At 42.7% G+C, this 23,371-nt stretch overlaps 1 protein-coding gene and 2 non-coding genes across 4 annotated transcripts in view; all 3 read right to left on the bottom strand.

Annotated features, from left to right (window-relative positions):
• atg16l1 (autophagy related 16 like 1) overlaps positions 1–23,371 on the bottom strand; it is a 33,302-nt gene that overhangs the window by 7,994 nt on the left and 1,937 nt on the right. Inside the window, exons 3-14 of one of the 2 annotated variants that reach the window (XM_033031437.1) lie at positions 21,570–21,672; positions 20,126–20,199; positions 19,306–19,557; positions 16,707–16,772; positions 12,753–12,839; positions 11,766–11,816; positions 9,064–9,166; positions 5,857–5,962; positions 4,004–4,074; positions 2,860–2,931; positions 1,660–1,780; positions 83–188 (exon numbers count right to left, since the gene is read on the bottom strand). In XM_033031437.1, the coding sequence (XP_032887328.1) occupies positions 83–188; positions 1,660–1,780; positions 2,860–2,931; positions 4,004–4,074; positions 5,857–5,962; positions 9,064–9,166; positions 11,766–11,816; positions 12,753–12,839; positions 16,707–16,772; positions 19,306–19,557; positions 20,126–20,199; positions 21,570–21,672 (1,212 nt within the window). The remainder of the gene's footprint in view (positions 1–82; positions 189–1,659; positions 1,781–2,859; positions 2,932–4,003; positions 4,075–5,856; positions 5,963–9,063; positions 9,167–11,765; positions 11,817–12,752; positions 12,840–16,706; positions 16,773–19,305; positions 19,558–20,125; positions 20,200–21,569; positions 21,673–23,371) is intronic. The other variant, XM_033031438.1, reaches the window with a different exon arrangement.
• LOC116980226 lies at positions 2,205–2,470 on the bottom strand. The gene has a single exon (XR_004413909.1).
• Positions 4,951–5,227, bottom strand: LOC116980225. The gene has a single exon (XR_004413908.1).

Below are 23,371 nucleotides of genomic sequence, written 5' to 3'. Positions count from 1 at the left end.
ATACATATTCAATACATATTCAAAATAAACACATTGAAAAAACAATGCAATTCTGGTCATAATCCTATCTAAACTATCTCACCTGATGTCCCAGAAACGAATTTTCTTGTCAAAGTGCCCACTCATAACACACTGGTCAGTGCAAACAATATCATTGCAGCTGGAGCCAGCAAACACCGTTTTTATGCCTGGAAGAGAGGGTCACATTGAATAATTAAGTGGAAATCAGAATATTAAACTTCAAAGTAATTTTCACTATTTTTAAACCAGAGTTTACTTTCACAGACCTAAATCTACCACATCAAAGTAACACACTCCAAGGTTATTGTTCCTTCTACAATACAAATGACATCCGGGCAATTGTATAAGAAGCATCTAGGAGTCTATAAAACACTATAAAGCATCTATACCCACAATGCCCCAAGCATCACTAACATGCCAATCATCTGCACATACTTTTGAACCGCAGATCCAATCAAGGTTGGATCAAAACCCAGAGTGTAGTTTTTAAGTTCCTGCTGAGTGCTTCACTGAAGAATTATCTCCCTTAATTATTACACTGTACATTGCTCATCTGGCCCCTACCTGCTGCATGCAAACTGGCAATTATTGATGTGTAAGTTATTGCCTTGCTCAACAATTGGATGTAGTAGAGGAGGATAAAGAAAGAAGAAACCTTTATCCCCAATTGACTGTCTTTAGTCAGTACTTAATTCCAAGTTATAACAAACAGCCTTGGCAAAAAGAAAATGGATAATGTCAAAAATCTGGTTAGGTTAATATTTTAATAAGCCTTCTGGACTTTGCTGAAGACTTTCCTCTTGACACATTTTTGCAGGTCACACTATTAATTTCATTTTATCCGCAGTTGCAAATTTGTCCCTCCTTCAGGGATAATATTCCACTAACATTGATGACCACAACTAGCATTTCAATAGACAGGGTTATTGAAGGCAGGTTCAGAACATTGGCAAGCCCCAATTCACCTTGAACTGGAGATGCCAGCTCGGCAGTGTCAGAAAATAGTTAGCCATACCGCTGTAGGTCTAGTCACGCACAAGTAAGACGAGGTAATGCCATCCGATTACCTTTCCCCCCAAAAAAACATAAACCATATATTCACCGGGACATCACACTGTTGCTAAATCTTATTTAAATTTCAAGTTATTTATTTAAATGAATTTAAATCTCAAGAAGCCAGGGTGATATTTGAATTAAAGCACAACAAAGTTTTTTCTACTCTCTATCCCAGGTTTAGTTCCAATCGTTAAATATGGTTGATATACAAGGGGATATAAGGGGATCTTTTTTTACCCAAAGAGAACCAAATACATGGAAACCCCTGACAAAGAGTGATGGAAGCTGTGGCACTGACAACATACAAATGTCTAGAGTTCTTGAATTGCTTAGGCATAGATGGCTGCAGGCCACATGCTGGAGGATTAAAATGATGATGAATGGCCGATAAACTGGACTGTTTCAATACTGTGCGACTCCATGACAAAATGATTGGGACTGAAATCTATGACACCTAGTTGTTTTCATCCATCGCTCTAGTCAGCTGTGGAACTTGCGTATTTTCAGTCAATTTTAAATCAGAGCAGTCCTTGGAATGGGAAGACCTGATGTTCCTTTTTCCTTAATATCGCCCTTACTTACAGATTTTACGGCTCAAATCCCAGAGTTTGAGAGTCCGATCATGGCTGCCCGAGACTATACGGGCATTGTCCAGAAGAAACTTTGCGGAAAGCACCTTCCCACTGTGTCCTGTTAATGTGTGCTGTCGTAGAATGAGAAGAAACAATGAATCACGTCAGATTTATATTTCATGTTTAGAATCGTATAATTCTACTCATACTTTTTAAAAAAAGAAATGCAGATATCTTTGGTAAATACCATAATTTATGCAATGTAGATCAGTACAGTGCACGAACCTTCAGCCCGCCATATCTGTGCCGACTGTGATGCCAATCTAACAGACCTATCTGCCCACACATGGTCTGCATCCCTCTAATTCCCTGCATGTGTTTATCTGAATGCCTCTTAAATGTTGCAATTGCTTCTGGACTTAAAGTAGGAGGGGGAAAGTGTTATACTAAGTCCATGCTACATGTAGAACATAACACATGCACATAAGAAAACTAACAGCAAGGCAACAGATATATGCCTGTTAGAGATCCAAGACTTCCTCTTCGCTGATGTGAGGTCTCAGTTTATAGTTTGCAGTCAGGCAACAGAGGCAAATCCCATAACACCAAACACTCCTGACTAGCCTACTGTGTCAAATGCTGACTGTAGATATGCTCCAAATGTCTCAATGTGCTCTAAAGCAGCAGCATCAATTACTGTCAGGAACACCTGTATCCATTCAGCAAGCCTCCAGCTGAATAGAAAATGCAGGGTTTCCTGGGAGTGAGGATGTGGGAATAATGCCCTGAGCAGTCAGACCTTTTACCTCTCATCACTGACCTCCACATGTTACTTCAGCATACCCATAAACATGTACACATCTTTGGACAAAGCAAGTTTAAATGAATTGATCAGTTTTGGTGCACATTTTAGAAAGTCTGTCAAACCACAGGGCGTACAGGGGTCGTGTACAGTGGACAGGTTATGAACAGAAGTTGAAAATTAAAAATTTGTGATTATTTACTGGCAAAACTATCCAATGACTACTTGGCAATGCCCTTTTCTTCAGAAGCCAGGTAGGATTATCCTTTGTACTTTACATTCAAATTCAATCTCATCATGTTCCAGGTGCAGAGAGGGTGCACACTAAACTACCTGCACAGGTTTAGACAGATATAGGCCTTCAAGGTCTCAGCACGCGGAGGAGGGGTTTCAATAATTTCTACTTACCCGTAGTCGCGAATCATCCACCGTCCAAATTCTGCTAGCAAAGTCATTGGAGGCTGCAAGCAGATATGCTCCCTAAAATACATATTTGATTTAGTATTGTACAATTGAATTGAGTTGCTGAGCAGAAAAAAATGACTGCAATACAGCTGATCTAGACAGCCCAAGTTATAGAGGGATTGGATGAACAGAACTGTTTTCCCTGGTGCAAAGGAGGCTGAGGGTTTACTTTCTAGAGGTTCATAAGATAATGGGCACATACAGGGTGGATGATCCCTGTCTTTTGCCCAAGATAGGAGTCGAAATAAAAGGACATAGGTTCAAGGTGAGAAGGGAAGATTTAAAGGGGGACTGAGAGGCAATTTATTCACACAATGGGTGATGGATATACGCCAGAGTGGGAAAATGCGGGCACAATTACAACATTTAAATGACATTTGGATAGATACATGCAGAGGAAAATATTAGCGGAAAATAGGATAAACACATGCAATGGGATTAGGATAGGTATCATGATTGTCATGGACGAGCTGGGCACCAAGATCTGTTTCCCTGCTGTATAACTCCATGAATCTACTTAATTAGACCATTAAAACCAAGGTGAGTGAAAAGGTGGTGCAAAATGCTCCCTGATTTACAGGCAAGGTTAATTCAACCAGGACTGCAGAACTGTTTTCAGAACTTAAGGGCAAAGTCTGTGGAGATTTCCAAATCAGTTACAACACAGGTTACGTGCAGAACAAAGCACACTTGACAATGACCTATATAAACTGCCCTCGATCACATCCTGGAGTTGGCTACACAAGGTCATCCTCTACACTGCTTCATTAAAAACACCCTTGTTCTTTGGGCTCTTACACATTAAGTTAACTTTTTGTCAGGTGAAAGTTAACACAGATAATGGGCAGTGACATGATTAGACACTTACATTATGCTGCCAATGGAAAATAGATCTAGACAGTTCATTGAGACCAAAACTGAGGAACATGTACTCAGTTGTTGCATAGGAAGGTTGCTTAAATCCTTGGCTAATCCACTTCAGAGATTACAGGCAATGAAGGCGGAATGTCTTTTTGGAGGGACAAAAAAGCATCTCAGCTTTGGTAAACATCAGGTAAAGTCACAAAGCAGATGAACTTTCACTTACTGTGCTGTCAAATTCAAGACTGGTAATTCCAGCATTACTGCCAGTGAGAGAGCCTTTCAGTTCACATCTTCCTGCAGGGAACAAACAGCAGCATGTCAGTACCCAGCATCAGTATGCAAGTCCTTTCACGAAACCTTGTGTTTTGGCTGCCAGATTTCAGTGCTGGGAATATGGTAATTCAGCTCATCATCAGGCCCTCCCCTGGCCACATACAGTGTGGCTTTGATAGTTAGGTTCCCAGTACGATGCCTGAAATAAACTAATTCTACTTCAACTGGACTCAAAGTCTTGGGTTTGACAGCCAGACATCAAACTGATGATTCAGCCTGAATCCATCACCAAGGGCAGCTTCGAGCATAGGGACATCTCATTCATTTCACTGCCTCACAAATGAAGAATGAGCACAAGCAGTACAGTTGTGGGTGAAAGGCGAGAACTTGAGTGAGGATCAATACATTTTTTAAAAAGGGAACGGAACTTAGAAATAATAACATTTATCTCCACCAGCTAAAGGTCCCACAGCTTTTGTTCCAAAGCACTGTATCGATCTCCATAGCAATCTTCTAAATCACAGATATTGGCTTCCAGAAAGTGGATACATTTTCATTAGGATCAAGAACAAAAAGTTCTAAACAAATTACTTAGTGGATCTATGGAGCGAAGGAAATAGGCAATTTTTCGGGCCAAAACCCTTCTTCAGACGGTCTGAAGAAGGGTTTCGGCCCGAAATGTTGCCTATTTCCTTCGCTGCATAGATGCTGCTGCACATGCTGAGTTTCTCCAGCACTTTAGTCTACCTTCGATTTTCCAGCATCTGCAGTTCCTTCTTAAATAAATTACTGAGTGGATCCAAGTGTTTCACTACTGGGTAAGAAGCCCAATTATAGATATAGCCATCAACATTTTCAATTATTTAAATTTCACGTGTACTTCACCCTTTAAATGGAGGTCTCAGCTTGAAAACTTGCAGTCATGCACCAGAGGTAAATCCCCACAATACCCAAAGCTCCTGGGCTACCAGTTTTGTGTGGTGCCCATTGTGAAGACACTCCAAATTCCTCTTTGAAAATGTCAACTAAATCAGTGGCACAGTTATTGTCAGGAAGTCTACCACCATCACAGCACACCTTGAGCAGGATGGGAAAGATAGGATTTCCTGGGAGCTAGCTGGCATGTGGGCATTTAATAAAGTGCTGTCGGACCTTTTACTTATCATCATTGACCTCATTAGTTTATACATTTATGAAGATACACTTGCACATGAAAAAAATGTCAGTAGTAGTCTGCATCAAATACCGACATTGATAAACATGCAAGATTCTGTTGGCCAGGCAGGAAGTACATAACTCGCATTCAGAGTCAGGAAAGGATGTGTAAGTATTAGGCAGGAACTATTCAACTAGGTTTCTCGATCACTACACAGGGTGTTCATTTGAGAAAGATGAATGAGGACAGCATCGAGACCAGATGGAATTGATCCTTCTTGCCCAGTAACCCAACCCAATGACAGGATAGTCAACTGGTTCACACACCAGACAATCAATTGCACTCAGTACATGGAAAAAGATTGGTGGGAACCCTCCCCAAAAGGAGTCATCATTTAGAGGGAAGGATCAGGAAAAAGCAGTTGGGTTCTCAAGGATTATTAACATGTTAAGTGAGCAAAATAAATACACTAGAAGAGCTCAATATCAATGAATAAGAAATACAGAGCACCTTAGAGCACTATAAAAACAGTGAAGTGGTCCTTGGAAACAGAATCAGGGTGTGGTCTATTATATTCACTATTAGAATGAACTGAATCAACCCTCCAAACGGCATACACTCCAAATCAAAGTTTTGTTTTCACTTACCCAAGGTGATATCCCACATTTTAACCTTTCTGTCTGTCCCACCAGTCACCACCATTCGGGATCTTGGGCTAAATTGGACTGCATTCACCTCTCCATCATGAGCGTCCTGATAAATAAAATCCAGAGATAAGATCAGAAAAACATTGAATACTGATGATTAGTCTCATCAAATCACTTTCTAAAGTGGTTTAGGTATGAGAAGTGCACCACAGCCCAAAATAAAATTACAATGTGAAAAGGAAGAAACAATTATAACTACTTGAGCAAGTTTCAGCAGCTCGAGGAGAAAGGCTAAATGAACGCCTACTTTGCACCAATACAGTACTGACCGAGCTGTACGAGCCTAGCCAGACCAATCCAAATTGTCTGCTCTTTCACAATCACTTCACATGGATCTGCCAACGTTGACACTTGACAATGCAGCAAATCCTAGTCAACAATCTTAGGGTGGCACATAAGCGCAGTGATAGAGTTGCTGCCTTACTGTGCCAGAGGCCCACATTTGATCCTGACTACGGGCGCTGTCTGTACGGAGTTTGTATGTTCTCCCTGTGACCGGGTGGGTTTTCACGGATGCTCTGGTTTGTTCCCACATTCCAAAGACGTGCAGGTTTGTAGGTTTATTGGCTCCTGTAAATTGTCCCTTGTGTGTAGGATAGAACAAGTGCAAGGTTGATTGCTGGTCGGCACAGACTCTGGCAGATGAAGGGCCTGTTTCCATATTGTATTTCTAAAACTAAAACCTAGTATTGATCAATGCATCCTTGATCTCAGTTTTTCAAAGCTATGTTTTCTATGGGCAACTTACAACTGGCAGTGAACATCACAGAGACCTGTCAGGAGATCATAGGTGTCACGTCCTACTGATGTCATCTCAATGTGCTGCGATTGACGTTTCAGTAAGTAGTGTAGCAATGTGAGAAAACTGTAATTATGAAGTTTCAATGCAATGCTAATAGAAGCTGAAGAAACATGATAGTGTCATGTGGTCAATGCCAACAAGTTATTAGATGGTCTTCTAGCTTAATTCTATATTGCTGCACAATCTACATATACCTCGATTCCTTTAGCTTCCAGAAATCCACTGATCTCAATCTTGACTACACACAACTAAGCATGCACATCCTCCCGAGGTAGAGAATTCCAAAAGTACACGCCCATTCAAGTAAATTTCAATTCAGTCCTGAAAGTATGACCTTGAGGCTGAAGCAAGTATGGGAAATTACAACAGTATCAGTACCAGAATCTGAGAACCTTATCTTTCAATGAGAACCACCAATTCCCCGAAAGGCGCATTCTCCTCAATAAATTCTGCATGGCAACTTTCTGCGATCAATGTTATATTCACCTGCCACCGTCCTTTTACATCCCTTCACGACCTATTTAATTCTCCTCCGAATGAGCTATTATTAGAAAGCTTGGTTAAATCCAAGACATCGATATAGATTACAAATAGCCGAGACCCCAGCTCGGATTCTTGTGGCATTATTTGAGTTTTATCCCACCAATTCTAAAATTACCCATTTATTTTTACACTTTAATTCCTGTTTGTTAAACTAACCTCAAAAGTAAGTCCCCATTTGATCTCCTGACTGCATGTTAAATATCTGTTGTGAAGAGCTCTTTTTACTGACTTGTCTCAATTAGCCATCCACCAACACAAAGTTACTTTAGTCATTTTTCTCACTGTGTTTACAGGCTGTTGCTAGGCAGTAATTGGCTGCTATGTTTCCTATATTTAAACAGTGACACTTGCTAATGAAGTGCTTCATGATTGTAATCTGGTTTTGTCACTTTGTTTCAAAGAGAGAATTATGAAGGCAAATTTTATATAGATACTTTGGTGCAGGAGTAGGCCATTTGACCGTTCGAGTCAGCACTGCCATTCAAAGTGATCATGGCTGATCATCCACAATCAGTACCCCGTTCCTGCCATCTCCCCATACCCCTTGATTCCGCTAGCCCTAAGAGCTCTATCTAACAATCTTTTATGCATCCAGTGAATCGGCCTCCACAGCTTCCACAAATTCACAACTCTCTGTGAGAAATAGTTTTTCCTCATCTCAGTTCTAAATGGCCTACCCTTTATTCTTAAACTGTGGCTCCTGGTTCTGAACTCCCCCAACATCGGAAACATGTTTCCCACATCTAGCTTGTCCAATCCCTTAATAAGTTTATACGTTTCTATAAGATCCCCTCTCAACTTTACCTCTCGCTCTCTGTCCTGGGTCTCCTCCATGGCCAGAGTGAGCAACACCGGAAATTGGAGGAACAGCACCTCATATGGGAGTCTGCATCCTGCGGGCATGAACATTGAATTCTCCCAATTTTGTTAGCCCTTGCTGTCTCCTCTCCTTCCTCAGCCCTCGGGCTCCTCCTCCTCCTTTTTCCTTTCTTCTCCCCGCCACCCCCCATCAGTCTGAAGAAGGGTTTCGGCCCGAAACGTTGCCTATTTCCTTCGCTCCATAGATACTGCTGCACCCGCTGAGTTTCTCCAGCATTTTTGTGTACCTATGTAATATTATATATTGGAATCAGGTGTCAGGTATTAGATGTACTCCAGTGGTTTTAATTTTCCTATACATTCCTCTAACAAATAAATTCACAGCCAGCCTGAATTAAGGTCAAGGAGGTTAATTCTGCACCATCATCGTTAAATGAGTACTCAGCCCACATTACGTTGCTTTCAAACAGGACTCAAAATGGCACTGAAAAACTATCTCTTTAGGTCACATAGAATTTACAACACAGAAATAGGTTTATTGGTCAAAATGATTAAAGCAGTATTTATGCTGTGTGAGATTTCTCTCATTGCAACACATTTCATTTGTATAATACAGTAAACTCTCTCAACAATATAGTGGATTTCGGTTATAGTGGACCGAGATGCCACGTGGTGTGCTTCCAGTCGCGGGAGCGGAGAGAACAAGCAGCATGAAGGTGGCGTGAGTACCAGACCTGTTCTCAGCGCACTTCATCTGGGGCCATGGGCTCTGTGTCTCCCCAGCCTGTGAATTCACACTTGTTTTAACCCCGAGTTACTTCCCACCTGACCTCGGGTTAAACTTTACCTCTCGCTCTTGACTATAGTGGACAATCGGCAAAAACGGACACCATCCTGCTCCCCGTGGTTCGTAATTGCGAGGGTCCTATTGTATTACTTGACCCTTCATGTATTTCTAACCTTTCCTTTGTTTGCATACTCACAAACATATGGAGTGGTGTGGTAGGTAATTGCATCTGATTACAAGGTCCAGTACAGACATCGCGGGCATCACTCACAGTCCCATGTAACGTGGGTGATCGTTTTCTAATGGCAGCAAACACAGAACATTTCATTTACTAAGCATCTTCAGAAACGACATGATCAAAAAAAAAAAAAAAAAAAAAAAAAGGTGCAAACACACAGTACAATGTGTGTATTTGAACAGGTTCTCTGGCATGAAAACACAAAGAAACTCATTTTGTTATCAACATAGAAATGTTATGGTCAAATTAAGTACTGAGTTATAAATGCCCGTTGTAGAAATGCATTCCACATTGACTGGAAGACCCAATTGCAATGCCAGTCTCTTCTAAGTTAGTCAATAATACCAAGGAGATTAACTGCTCTCCGTTGTTGTTGGGGTGGGGGTAAAACAAATTCCATTCCTGCTTACTATAAGAAGGTTTGCCGAAGTTGCACCTTAGGAGGTGACCGTATAGCCTCAGTCTTGTAGCAGAGTGGGCCCTTCGGCCCACCACATCCATTCCCATCTTTTTGTCCATCTGTACTTGTCTCATTTGCCTGCATTTGGACTGCATCTTTCTATGCCTTACCTATTTAAGTATCTGTCCAAATGTCTCAAACATAATGATTGTATCGTATTCTACCATCACCTCTTATAGTTGTGTTCCAGACATCAACAACTCTGTGTAAACACTTTCCCATCAGATCCATTTTAATAATCCTTTCCCACACCTTAACTTTTGGCTACTCGTTTAAGATAACCCTATCAAGGGAATTTTTTTGTCCGTCTACCTTATCCATGCTCTTCATAATCTTATATCTATCAAGTCACTCTTCAATCTCCAAAGCTCTAAGGAAAACAAGTTTGACTTGTCCAATCTCTCCCCATAATTAAAGAATCTCAATTCATACAACATTCCAGTGAATCTCCCCTGCACTCCCATCATCCAAACCATTCCTACAATGTGGCAACCAGAATAGCACACAAAGCTCCTGAAACAACCACATCAGTCTGAAGGGTCTCAACCCGAAACATCACCCATTCTTTCTCTCCAGAGATGCTGCCTGTCCCACTGAGTTACTCCAGCATTTTGTGTCTTACCTATAATTTAAAACAGCATCTGCAGTTCCTTTCTACACTGTTTTGTTAAGTTGCAACATATGGTCCCAACTCTTATATTATATGCCCCGACCTATGAAGACAAGTACGCCTTATGCCTTCTGATGGCGCCGAAGTAGAAATGGTTTAAAACTTCCAATTCCGAGGAGTAAATATCACCAACAACATCTCCTGGACCACCGCTATTGAAGCAACGACCAAGAAAGCACACCAACACCTCTACTTCCTTTGAAGGCTTAGGTAGTCTGTCATGTCCCCAACAACGCTCAACAACTTCTGGGTGCGCCGTAGAAAGCATTTTATCAGGATGCATCACAACTTGGTTTGGGAATAGCTCCATTCAAGACTGTAAGAAATTGCAGCGAATTGCAGACACAGCCCAGATCATCACATGAACCAAACTCCTTTCCATTGACTCCATTTATCTCTCACACTGCCCCTGCAATCAAGTATGGGTCGCACCCTGGCCACTCCCTCTTCCCCCCCCCCCCTGGCCACTCCCTCTTCCCCCCTTTCCCCCCCCCCCCCCCATCGGACAAGGTATAGAAGTGTGAAAACACACACCTCCGGATTCTGGGACAGTGACAGGACAGTGTCGCTGTTTTTCCTGGAGCACAGGACACAGAGAGATGCCCTTATAAAGATATACAAAATCATAAGAGGCATAGATAATGTGAATAGTCATAGCCTTTTTCTCCCAGGATAAAAGGAGTCTAAAACTGGAAGGTTTAGATTTACGGAGTAGGGAAAGATTTAAAGGGTACCCGGGGCAACTTTCTCATGTAGAGGTAGGCAGGTATGCGGAAATAAATCCTAGATTAATTGGTAGAGGTGGGTATGATTACAATGTTTAAAAGATTTTTATACATGTACATGGGTGGGAAACGTTTAAAGGAATATTGGCCAAACTCAGACAAATGGGATTAACTCAGTAATCAACTGTCGCCCAAAGGGCCAGTTTCTGTGCTGTACAACTCGGAGTCCAAGTTTAAAAGCTCACTGTGAAGCGCAAGACCCTTCCTTTATTATAACAGAGTTTTTGCGATGTGCATTGCGAATTGTCAGAAAGAAAAGGCACAAAAAGTTTTGCGACTGAAAAGAGAGAAAAATGAGATTCAAATGACTGATCTGGGATATGTTGGCAAGTGCTCACATGGAGTATGGCCCAACATATTTTTACAGGATTGAAAGTTAACTTAAACAAATTATGAAGGCATTTGGTCAAAACGTTCGCGTCACTGTGCCTTCCACTGGTATATTCACAAACTCTCTTCAAAGCTCTTTTATAAATTGTGTAGTGTATTCAATGAACAAGCATCTTAAACTTGAGTTAATTTCTGTAGATGGGGAATAGAGGCAACACAACCCCAAGTAAAATGTTAACCAATTAATATCATAAAAGGTAGGGAAAGGTTCTTTGTTAGTTATGGAACAGGATGATCAGATCATTAACGTGAAACAGAACTAGGTTATATATGTTTGAGCAAATACCAAGGTAAATCAGATCTAAAATACACTAATCATTAAAATAGAAACAGGGGAAATAAGTTCTTAACGTACCCAAAGATATTACCAATAGAGTCCAAGAGTCCAGATGCCTGTGAAGTCCTTCTGTACAAAGCAGAACAGAAATTGATTGTGGATGATCAGCCATGATCAGATTGAACGGTGGTGCAGGCTTGAAGGGCCAAATGGCCTCCTCCTGCACCTATTTTCTATGTTTTTATTAAATAATGTTTGCTGATGCTGGTTTAGAAAAAAAGTCAGTGCTGGAGTAACTCAGCAGGTCAGGCAGCATCTCTGAAAAACATGGACATGTGAAGTTTTATGTCAGAACCCTTCTTCACCTAAAGTGCACTCACCTTTAGTTTGTAATTCGAGATCACAAAATTGTAATTTTGTAATTTGTAATTATAAAATTGTCCAATAGTCCCTACCATACAAAGACGGAAAAATGGTCTCTCAACTCTAACAATGAAACTTTCAAATAAAGTATAAAAATCTTCATTAAGATTATAAAGGAATTAACAGAACTGAGCTAAATTATTCTTGGTGATAATTCCCAAGAATAATCACCAAGAAAAACAAAATAAAATGGTGTCAGGTCAGGAGGGGCTATTGCTGTCAAATGGGAATTAATGGGGGATGACAAAAAGGGAATCTTTTTAGTAAGGTCAATTAGACACATTTGTGGGAAGAGACTGAGGAATAAAAGGGGATGATGAGCAGGCATGACTAGCCCACAAAATAGTTGCAAGAACAATGGTTAAGAATGGTCATAATGTTAGATTAATATCAAGCATTCAATTTGGGATTTCACTAAAGGGTAACATTAAGCAAGTTCACTGAACACTTGTTCCATTGAATCACTACAAACAGCCAGTAGTATTGCAGGTTTTGATCGACTATATAAAAAAGAAAACACAAAACAATGGGGAAGTATTGCAGGTCACAATCACTGGCAGAAGAAAGGTGTATGCTCTCACATTATGCAAGCACAAGATGCATTTCATGCCTCCCTATAATTCTCAGCTATCAGGCACTCACCTGGGAGTCCTGTGCGTAGCTCGCACCGCTGATGGTTCTTCTGCGGTGTCAGGCCCTTCTTCACCAAGCACCTCTATATCATCCTCACTGCCAATCAGAGTAGAAAAAAAAGGAAACACAAGTCTTCTACTGCATTGGTGTGGGTTACCAGCAGAAACATTGTGATGGAACTGTAACACGAACGTCATACCTGCTCAGAATTACAGGTGCACAAACTTTTATCCGAAATTCCAAATAACGAAAAGCTCCGAATAGCGGACATTTTTTCGGTCCTTGAAGAAAGGTCCTTGAAGACGTTCACCGAGGGCGGCCCGCAGAGGTGACAGCGGAACCTCCGGTCGGTCCTCGAAGAAAGGGGAACTAAATCCCCATTCATAAAAGAGAAGGTGAGGGTATATTGCGCGGGAGGGTTAATAATTGACAATCTGCTGCTGCCTGCCCGCTGAGTTAAAAAGTTCCCACTGTAGACTCACGATACAGTGTATCGTGAGTCTTGCGTGGGAACTTTTTAACTCAGCAGGCAGGCAGCAGCAGATTGTCGCTCCCTTCAGTTTCACCCCACCTACACCCCTCTGCTTCCCGGCCATCTGTGTGACCCCTTCCCTCCCCTCTCCAGCTCCCCGCCCATTGCACCGGCGCGGGGGCTTTGCACTGTCTTCACGTCGGCGATGCCAGCAGGTCAGTGCCAGTCACCGGAGACGTCAGGACCAACGGGACACCGACCCCCAGGCCCACTGCAAGCACGGAGATCCCAGAGACCCACAGCCAGCAGCAGCCCAGCCCCGTTCCAACTCCAGAGGAAAACTGCAAACTGGCTGGAGACGTCAGGACCACCAGAAGCCGCTCCCCGATGGGCCGCTATGGCGACAAGTGGCAGTTCGCCCACAGCCCGAGCTGCGCCCCCTCATCGGGACACCGACCCCCAGGCCCACTGCAAGCACGGAGATCCCAGATCAGCAACTCCAGCCCAGCCCCGCTCCAACTCCAGAGGAACACGCTCCCCGTAGGGGCAGAAGCTGATGGTGTGCAAGGTACGTCTTGTTCTTGGGGTGGCGCAGCTCGGGCTGTGGGCGAACTGCCACTTGTCGCCGTAGCGGCCCATCGGGGAGCGGATTCCTCTGGAGTTGGAGGGGGAGGGGGGTATTGTGCTGTTTGATCGCCCCCTGCTATCCCAGGGACAGGGAAACACAGCGGCTTTTGAGAATGGTGGGCAATCACTTCCAAAGTTCTGCCCACACAGTCAGTACACCTCTCCTACACTTGTCTCCCGCACAAGATAATCTCGCAGAGAATGATCCCAGCCTAACCCTCCCTATTCTCTCCTATTCTGCAAGAAAAAACTACAGTGAAGACTCAAACTCGCGATCGAGTAACTGCCGGGATCGAGGCGCAAACTCGCGACCTTGCGGATATGAGCCGAGCACTCTACCACTGAGCCAGCCGTTAAAATCAACGCTAAAAATCTTCCATTCCGAAAGCCGAAAAATTCCGAATTACGAAAAGTGTCTGGTCCCAAGGCTTTCGGATAAAAGGTTGTGCACCCGTACTACATATAATCAATTATTTCAATGGAGACTCTCAACATGGGTTTGAAGGCTTTGCACCATGAACCATTCCAAAAAGGAAGAAAAATTCTAAGGGGAGTAGGAGGCAACCGTGGCTGACAAGTGAAGTTAGGGATAGAATAAAACTAAAAGTAAAGATGTATAACACAGCAAAGAGTAGCCAGAAGCCAGAAGAATGGGAAACTTTCATAGGACAACAGAAGGAAACAATACGGGCTGAAAAGATGAAGTACGAAGGGAAGCTGGCCAGGAATATAAAGAAGGACAGTAAAAGCTTCTTTCGATATGTTAAGGGAAAAAGAGTAGCAAAGTCAAATGTGGGTCCCTTGAAGGCAGACACGGGTGAAATTATTATGGGCAACTAGGAAATGGCAGAAGAGTTGAATAGGTACTTCAGATCTATCTTCACTAAGGAAGACACAAACAATCTCCCAGATGTACTGGAGGACAGAGGATCTAAGGGGGTAGAGGAACTGAAAGAAATTTTCATTAGGCGAGAAATAGTATTGGGTAGGCTAATGGGACTGAAGAATGATAAATCCCCTGGGCCTGATGGTCTGCATCCCAGGGTCCTCAGGGAGGTGGCTCTAGAAATAGTGGACGCATTGGTGATCATTTTCCAATGTTCAATAGATTCAGGTTCAGTTCGTGGATCGGAGGATAGCTAATGTTATCCCACTTTTCAAGAAAGGAGCGAGAGAGAAAACGGGGAATTACAGACCAGTTAGCCTGACTTTGGTGGTGGGAAAGATGCTGGAGTCAATTATTAAAGAGGTAATAATGGGGCATTTGGATAGCAGTAAAATGATTAGTCCAAGTCAACATGGATTTATGAAAGGGAAATCATGCTTGACTAATCTTCTGGAATTTTTTGAGGATGTGACAAGTAAAATGGATGAGGGGGTGCCAGTGGATGTAGTGCATCTAGACTTTCAGAAAGCCTTTGATAAGGTCCCGCACAGGAGACTGGTGACTAAAATTAGAGCACATTGTATTGGGGGTAGGGTGTTGACATGGATAGAAAATTGGTTGGCAGACCGGAAGCAAAGAGTAAGCGTGAACGGGTCCTTTTCAGAATGGCAGGCCGTGGCGAGTGTTGGGGCCGCAACTGTTTACCATATATATGAATGATTTGGAAGAGGGAATTAGGAGCAACACTAGCAGGTTTGCGGATGACACAAAGCTGGGTGGCAGTGTGAACTGTGAAGAGGATGTTAGCAGGTTGCAGGGTGACCTGGACAGGTTGAGTGAATGGGCAGATGCGTGGCAGATGCAGTATAATATAGATAAATGTGAGGTTATCCACTTTGGCGGCAAAAACAAGGGGGTACATTATTATCTCAATGGGGTTAGGTTAGGGGGAGGTGCAGCGAGACCTGGGTGTCCTTGTACACCGGTCATTGAAAGTTGGCTTACAGGTACAGCAGGCAGTGAAGAAAGCTAATGGAATGTTGGCCTTCATAACAAGAGGATTTCAGTATAGGTTCTTCTGCAGTTGTATAGGGCTCTGGTGAGACGACATCTAGAGTATTGTGTGCAGTTTTGGTCTCCTAATTTGAGGAAGGACATCCTTGTGATTGAGGCAGTGCAGCGTAGGTTCACGAGATTGATCCCTGGGATGGCGGGACTGTCATATGAGGAAAGATTGAAAAGACTAGTCTTTTATTCACTGGAGTTTAGAAGGATGAAAGGGAATCTTATAGAAACATATACAATTATAAAAGGACTGGACAAGCTAGATGCAGGAAAAATGTTCCCAATGTTGGGCGAGTCCAGAACCAGGGGCCACAGTCTTAGAATAAAGGGGAGGTCATTTAAGACTGAGGTGAGAAAAAACTTTTTCACCCAGAGAGTTGTGAATTTATGAAATTCCCTGCCACAGGGGGCAGTGGAGGCCAAGTCACTGGATGGATTTAAGAGAGAGTTAGATAGAGCTCTAGGAGCTAGTGGAGTCAATGGATATAGGGAGAAGGCAGGCACGGGTTATTGATAGGGGACGATCAACCATGATCACAATGAATGGCGGTGCTGGCTCGAAGGGCCGAATGGCCTCCTCCTGCACCTATTTTCTATGTTAACCATTTTTTCATTTTATTCTTTAAGACAGAGATTGTTATTTGCATGCACAATGTGAAGATGCCTCAGCTACAACTGGAAGTAATGTCAATTTTTCCTCAAGCATTATTGTTCTCATTTGTTAAGTAGTTATGAAAAAAAAAGATAACTGCAGACAGCAAACAGAATCTCTTATGTAATTTGTCTCAAAGTTTCACTGACAATGAGAGACTGAGGTTACAACAGAAAACCACTGGCGAAAGCTGCAAGAGATGGCAAATTCCACTCACGCACTACAGGGATTACTGCAACAAAAGCAACGTGTGTGACTCACGGATCAATATTCAACAGTTCTTTGGCAGCCTCAGCCAGATCCTTTTTGAGCTTTGCATGGCGTCTCCTGAGGAAGAAAAAAGGTGCAGGAAACATGAATAACTGACAAAAGTTATCTGAGACAAACGAGCAACGGGAAACTTCACGACAAAAGTCAGATCCAAACAGAACACTTGGTAAAGGAGCCAAATGTCCATCAGTGTGGTATGCGTAATATTTAGCTCAGACTGAAGCTTTTAAACTCAATGTTTTCATCGCCGAATATGAGCTGGCTGTTCCCACTCACATTCATGTTTGACAATAAATATGCCACCAATTTAATTGGCCAGCAATCCTGCTCCCGTTATGCTCCCGTGCTAACTGGTAACCTTTGTGTTACAGTTCCATGCTACACCACCTGACCCTGTTCACTGAGGGATTTAGAATTAATTACTCACATTTATTTTGGGTTACATATGGAACAAACGTTTTGCACCATGAACCATTCTTTTATTTTATTCTCCAAGCCAAAAAGATTGATATTTGCACATTTGCAACAGGGACACTCCATAATTAAAGTAGCTCAAGCATTGCCTTCTGGAGCCAATTAATGAAACTGTTAGAGAATTTTCCACGTTGAACAACTAGAATATAGCAGAGCGGTTGCTTGCAGCAACCAGTTCAAGCCATTATAGTGCCCTGCACAGAGCAACTTCAAGTGTATTGCTCCACTGCAAAATCTCCTCAAAGTAAGCTTATTTCGAAGAAGTTCTCCTCACTCCCTGACGAGCTCAATGCGTTTTACGCACACTTTGATAGGGAGAGTACTGATGTGCCTTCCCGAGCCCCCATCCCGCATGCTGACCGGTGGCTTGGTTCGGCAACTTGAGCGCCCTGGAGCTGAAGAGACTACAAAAGTAGTAAACACTGCCCAGTCCATCATCGGCTCTGACCTCCCTTCCATCGAGGGGATCTATCGCAGTCTCTGCCTCAAAAAGGCTGGCAGTATCATCAAGGGCCCACACCATCCTGGCCACACACTCATCTCCCCGCTACTTTCAGGTAGAAGGTACAGGAGCCTGAAGACTGCAACGACCAGGTTCAGGAATAGCTACTTCCCCACAGTAATCAGGCTATTAAACTTGGCTCAGACAAAACTCTGAACATTAATAGCCCATTATCTGTTTATTTGCACTTTATCAGTTTATTTATTCACGTGTGTATATATTTATATAAGGGTATATGGACACACTGATCTGTTCTGTAGTCATGCCTACTATGTTCTATTGTGCTGAAGCAAAGCAAGAATTTCATTGTCCTATCAGGGACACATGACAATAAACTATCTTGAATCTTGAATCCCTACAGAAAGTTCTGCGAGACCCTCTCTCACTATGATTCATGCTGCTTCAGCTCTGCACTTTTTGTCTTTTTATCTCTGGACCTTTGTCCAACGACCTGCCTATCAAAATTCCCCTCACCTGCATGCACCTATCATTTGCCAGGCTGCTGCTCTCTTCCAGCTTTCTTCTCCGCCTACCACCATCTGTCTGAAGAAGGGTCCCAACACAAATTGTCACCTATCCATGTCCTTCAGAGATGCTCCTTGACCCGTTGAGTAACTCCAGCACTCTTTTTTAGTAAACCAGCATCAGTTTCTCTCAAGTGATAACCTGTTTGGCACAGTGTGGAGCCCTGAGGCAAGTGCCTTTGGAGTTCAACACAAAGGCAGTTCTCATCATCGATGGAAATCTGGCGTTTCTCTTCTGCAATGCAAACTGGCCCTTCAGAATTGATTGTTTCATTATATTAATTTAAAATTTTGATACCTAGATTTTTCTATGTAGTCTTTTCTACCTACCGCAATTTTTAGTCGTAATGCAGACTACAAAAATAATATTGTAACGCCATTGCAATTCCTTGGCTTCCCTGCCAATTCCGATACATAGAAATAAAGTACAGCATCCAAAACCTACTAAAACCCACCGGTTCACACAAGATTTATAGGGAGAATGTCCAAAAAGTTGGAGGATTCACTGACAAATACCTGACTGTGTCCAAAAAAAGCTGGTTAGGTATCTGCCATTTATATGCTCAACATTCAAACAACATATGCCAAACATAAACCAGTGCCAGGAAAGGCTGCAGTCTGTTTCTTATCAGTGGGGTTAATACTATCTATTTATTATGTATATTATAAATACTACTATATATTTCAAACTTTTGACATCAGATTAGCAAATGTACACTATATATGCATTCCAGTAGACAAACTTGTTCAATCATGAAAAAATGTTGAGTGGTTTTAGTATCAACAGGATAGTGGTAATTCCAGTGTTAAGTGGTTTATGGGCTGCACCAGGTAGCGAGCCCAATTCGTGACTGGAAAATAAATGAAAGTTGTGGGTTTTACTTATGAAAGAGAGGAATCAACTAACTTGATCTAGTTTACTTTACGTCATCTCTAGTTGATTTTTAACATTTTAAATTAACATTGATGAAAGCATAGACTGTCAGTACACAAGGATGAGCAACAAACCCAGCCTTGTCTGCACCACTGCCTTAGTTCTATCATGAGGTTGACTACATAAAGGAGCATTGACAATAAGTCTAAATTGTACCATGTATCCTTCTCATTTTCTGCATTTAGTCGATTAGCTTCCTGTGCTTTCTCAGCCATCCAGCGTGTGATTAGCTCCCGGTTTTCATCGGATGTTTTCCGCAGCTTCTCTTCAAGGGCCGTGAAGGTAATCTGGAGAGCATCATATTCATCCTTCAGTGTCTGATTGGCTTGCTCCAGCTCCTGGAGCTTGTTTCGCAGCTCCTGACACTCATTACTCAGTTGCTGTATCTGTTTCTCATAGTCAGCCATCCTTCAATAAAAACAAAGAGGCTGAGAATTACAATTTTCAGAAATACAGCACAAACATGTTTAAAAGAGAAATAAGGCAGAGAAGCAAGGTTACAATTGTATTCCATTTTTACAATGTTAGCACAGTCACCACTCATTAGCGGATCGTTAGAGAAAGGCTGCATCTTATTCCCCTTTGATAAAGGAGATATGGGAAGTTGGTCAGTCTCACGTCTGCCTGGTTTTTTACGTCTCCTCAAAGATATCACTGGACAGTTAGTGCCGACAATTTAACATCTTGGCTCACAAACCAAGAGTCACTGCAATAATTTTACTTCTATCTGAACTGATCTCAGCCATGATCTCAAGTGCAAAGTGAATGACTGGTCCTCACATCCAGGGGTTATAGTAGTCCTTCTCTTAATCACTACTTATTTAGGCTCTGTAATACACCCAAGATGTTATGCTTGGATGTCTTGCTTCTGAGGCTTAAATGTAGTGCCACCACCTACAATCCATACAAAAAGAGAAAGCTTCAAATTTAATAAAGGTTGCGAAATGACTCTCAATCATTATTAAGTGTCACTTACTTTGATTCATTGGCATGGATCTCTTTGTCCTTTTGTTGTAGTTGGATGTTAAGTTCAATGACATTCTGGGCAAGCTAAAAGAGGAGCAAAAAACAGTCACAAAACCTTTGTCATGGCGAGATTACAATGAAAGCATCAACCAACTGCCCTCTCCAAATGGGCAACAGTGGCACAGCGCCAGAGACAGGGTTCAACCCTGACCACAGGTGCTGACTGAGTGGAGTTTGCAGTTTCTCTCTGTGACCATGTGGGTTTTCTCAGGTGCTCCGATTTCCTCTCACATCCCAAAGACATGCAACTTTGTAGGTTAATTGGTCCTAGAGTGTAGGGAGTGGATTAGAAAGTGGGATAATATAGAACTATTGTGAATGGATGATCAATGGTCCGGACATGGACTCAGTGGACCGATGGGCAAGTTTCCATGCTCTATCTCTACATTAGGCACTACATGTAACATAGGGCCTTAAAAGTATTCACAAAAATCTTTATGGAGCTCGAATTCAAATTATTTGCCACGTTGAATCAATCTGCCCAATCACTTCCACCAGTAAGTATTTAAGGAAACTCTCCATTCTGAGATGAGGCTCTTTCAAAAACACTCTTAAAGCAAGCATATATTGAGGTTTTCCTCCAATGTAAATGAAATGAGTGCTACAAAGAAGTTTGCAAATCCAGGAAGGTATGAGGTTCCTCCTGGGGAACTTCAATTATAACAAGGTGATTTTATTTTTCCTCACAAAGGTCAACCCCCTTACAACAAGAAAACTAAACTATGACCACTATTCTCTCTGACTGAAATCCCAAGACAGAATAATGGAAATGACTCCAGTAAATGAGCAAAGGCAGGCTGTTACACTCACCTGCACTTCTCACTGGTCAACCAGCTGTGCTAGTCACAAAATAATCAATTTTCAGTTTCAAACCTATTCGCCTCTTGAGAACCAGATACTTTCTCCAACCCTTTTTTCAAAACATTAAAAACTGCAGATCAAAATGAATTTAGTGGTGGGAACTGTTTATACAGCTATTGCTGGGAGCCAGCACCAGGATGAGAGGCGAGTCAAGTGGGTTCCAGGCAGGGTCAAACAGCAAAATGACCACACAAAGGCAGCAAACAAGCAGCCGTTATAATGGAGGCAGTAGAGACTGCAAATGCAGGAAACTTGAGCAAAAATCAATTTGCTGGAGGAAAGCAGCAGGTCAGGCAGCATCTGTGGCGGGGTATGGACAGACTATGTTTCAGGTTATCTAAAGAAGGTCCTATACATTGACCAGATGCTGCCTGGCCTGCTGAGCTCCACCAGCACTTTGTTGTTCTTTGCTCTAGTGGCCATTATAGATATGCAAGGTACTCCACCACAGGAACTTAATAATAGAAGCAAGCAGAGTAATTCAGCAAGGTGGGGCAGCTGGGTAGCTTTCTGTTCCACACACACACGCTTACCTCACCACGCTTCTTGTGGAGGTCTGTGAGCTCTTCCTGGTGACGGATCCGCATCTGGGCAACTTCACGCGTCGTCTCATCCCGTACCCCATCCGATAATGGACTGAATCACCAGGAAAAGTAGCAGGAAACATTAAAAACAAAGAATTTTTGGACAAAATAAGATTGACGTACAATTCCAGCCATGCAAATGCTTCTCCCCTCAGATTCAATGTCCAGATTTTGTGTTTGACCGGAGGTTTTGTGACTGCTGCTTTCCACCTCTTGTGAACTACTTCACCCCATTTGATGACAAGGGAGCCAATAACATCTTTCAACACAATTATCTCTTTCTTGGCAGGGGTTAAGAAGGGGTGGAATGATTTCTGCGGAACATTATAACCCAATCTGATTCTCACTCACCTGACATCCATTGAGATGCAATGCCCAGTTGACAGGCAACTGATATCCAATGACAATGAGGATCAATAAACCTGTACAATATACCACCTTATACCCTAGCATCTCAGGCGCATGGTGATATAGAGTAGAACCTCCCACCAGTCAAACCAACACACCCCAGGCAACATATCCAACCCAGCGATCTCCCCTTTTGAGACTCAGCTGCTCCATGCATCGCTGTCAGGCCAACAGGGAGGCAGCACAGTTTAAAATTTCCCACAAATGATCAACATCATTATTACATTTCTCAATGTCTTCCTAAAACTCCATAAAAGGGGTCCGAGCGCAAGTACGTACATCCTCAAACAAGAATCCAAATTTAAGGGGCACAGTTAAACATTATTTCCACGGAAGCAGTAGCGGAGATCATCACGCTTAGAATCTGAAAGGGCAATACATTGACAGAATGGCTTTCAATTCAGGGACAAACAAATGACAATAACTATGGAGACAGCTAATACTGGATCCTTGAGCAAAAAATAAGCAGCTGGAAGAATTCAGAAGGCAGGAGGCATCTGTGAAGGGAAGTGGACAACAGATGTTTCGGGTCAGGGCCCTTCTGTAAGACCCAAGGGTGGCACGGTGGCTCAGCTGTAGAGTTGCTGCCTTACAGCACCAGAGACCAGTGTTCATAGAAACATAGAAAATAGGTGCAGGAGTAGGCCATTCAGCCCTTCGAGCCTACACCGCCATTCAATATGATCATGGCTGATCGTCCAAAATCAGTACACCGTTCCTGCCTTCTCCTCATATCCCTTGCTTCCCTTAGCCCCAAGACCTAAATCAAACTCGCTCTTGAAAACATCCAGTGAATTGGCCTCCACTACCTTCTGTGACAGAGAATGCCACTGATTCAGAACTCCCTGGGTGAAAAGGTTTTTCCTCATCTCAGTCCTAAATGGCCCACCCCTTATTCTTAAACTCTGACCACTGGTTCTGGACTCCCCCAACATCAGGAACATTTTTCCTGCATCTACCCTGTCCAATCCTCTAAGAATTTTATATGTTTCTATAAGATCCTCTCTCATCCTTCTAAATTCCATTGAATACAAGCACCGTTGACCCATTCTTTCATCATACGTCAGTCCGCGCATCCCGGGAATTAACCTGGTGAAACTACGCTGCACTCCCTCAATAGGAATAATGTCCTTCTTCCAATTAGGAGACCAAAATTGCACACAATACTCCAGGTGCGGTCTCACCAGGGCCCTGTACGACTGCAGTAGGACCTCCTTGCTCCTAAACTCAAATCCTCTCACAATGAAATTGGCTTTCATCACTGCCTGCTGTACCTGCATGCTTCCTTTCAGTGACTGATGTACAAGCACACCCAGGTCCAGTTGCACCTCCCCTTCTCCTAA

The sequence above is a fragment of the Amblyraja radiata genome, chromosome 13, assembly GCF_010909765.2.
Source record: "Amblyraja radiata isolate CabotCenter1 chromosome 13, sAmbRad1.1.pri, whole genome shotgun sequence".
In the NCBI taxonomy this organism is placed as follows: Eukaryota; Metazoa; Chordata; class Chondrichthyes; order Rajiformes; family Rajidae; genus Amblyraja; species Amblyraja radiata.
The sequence above is the reverse complement of the archived record's forward strand: the minus strand, read 5'-3'. Positions and strand labels throughout refer to the sequence as shown.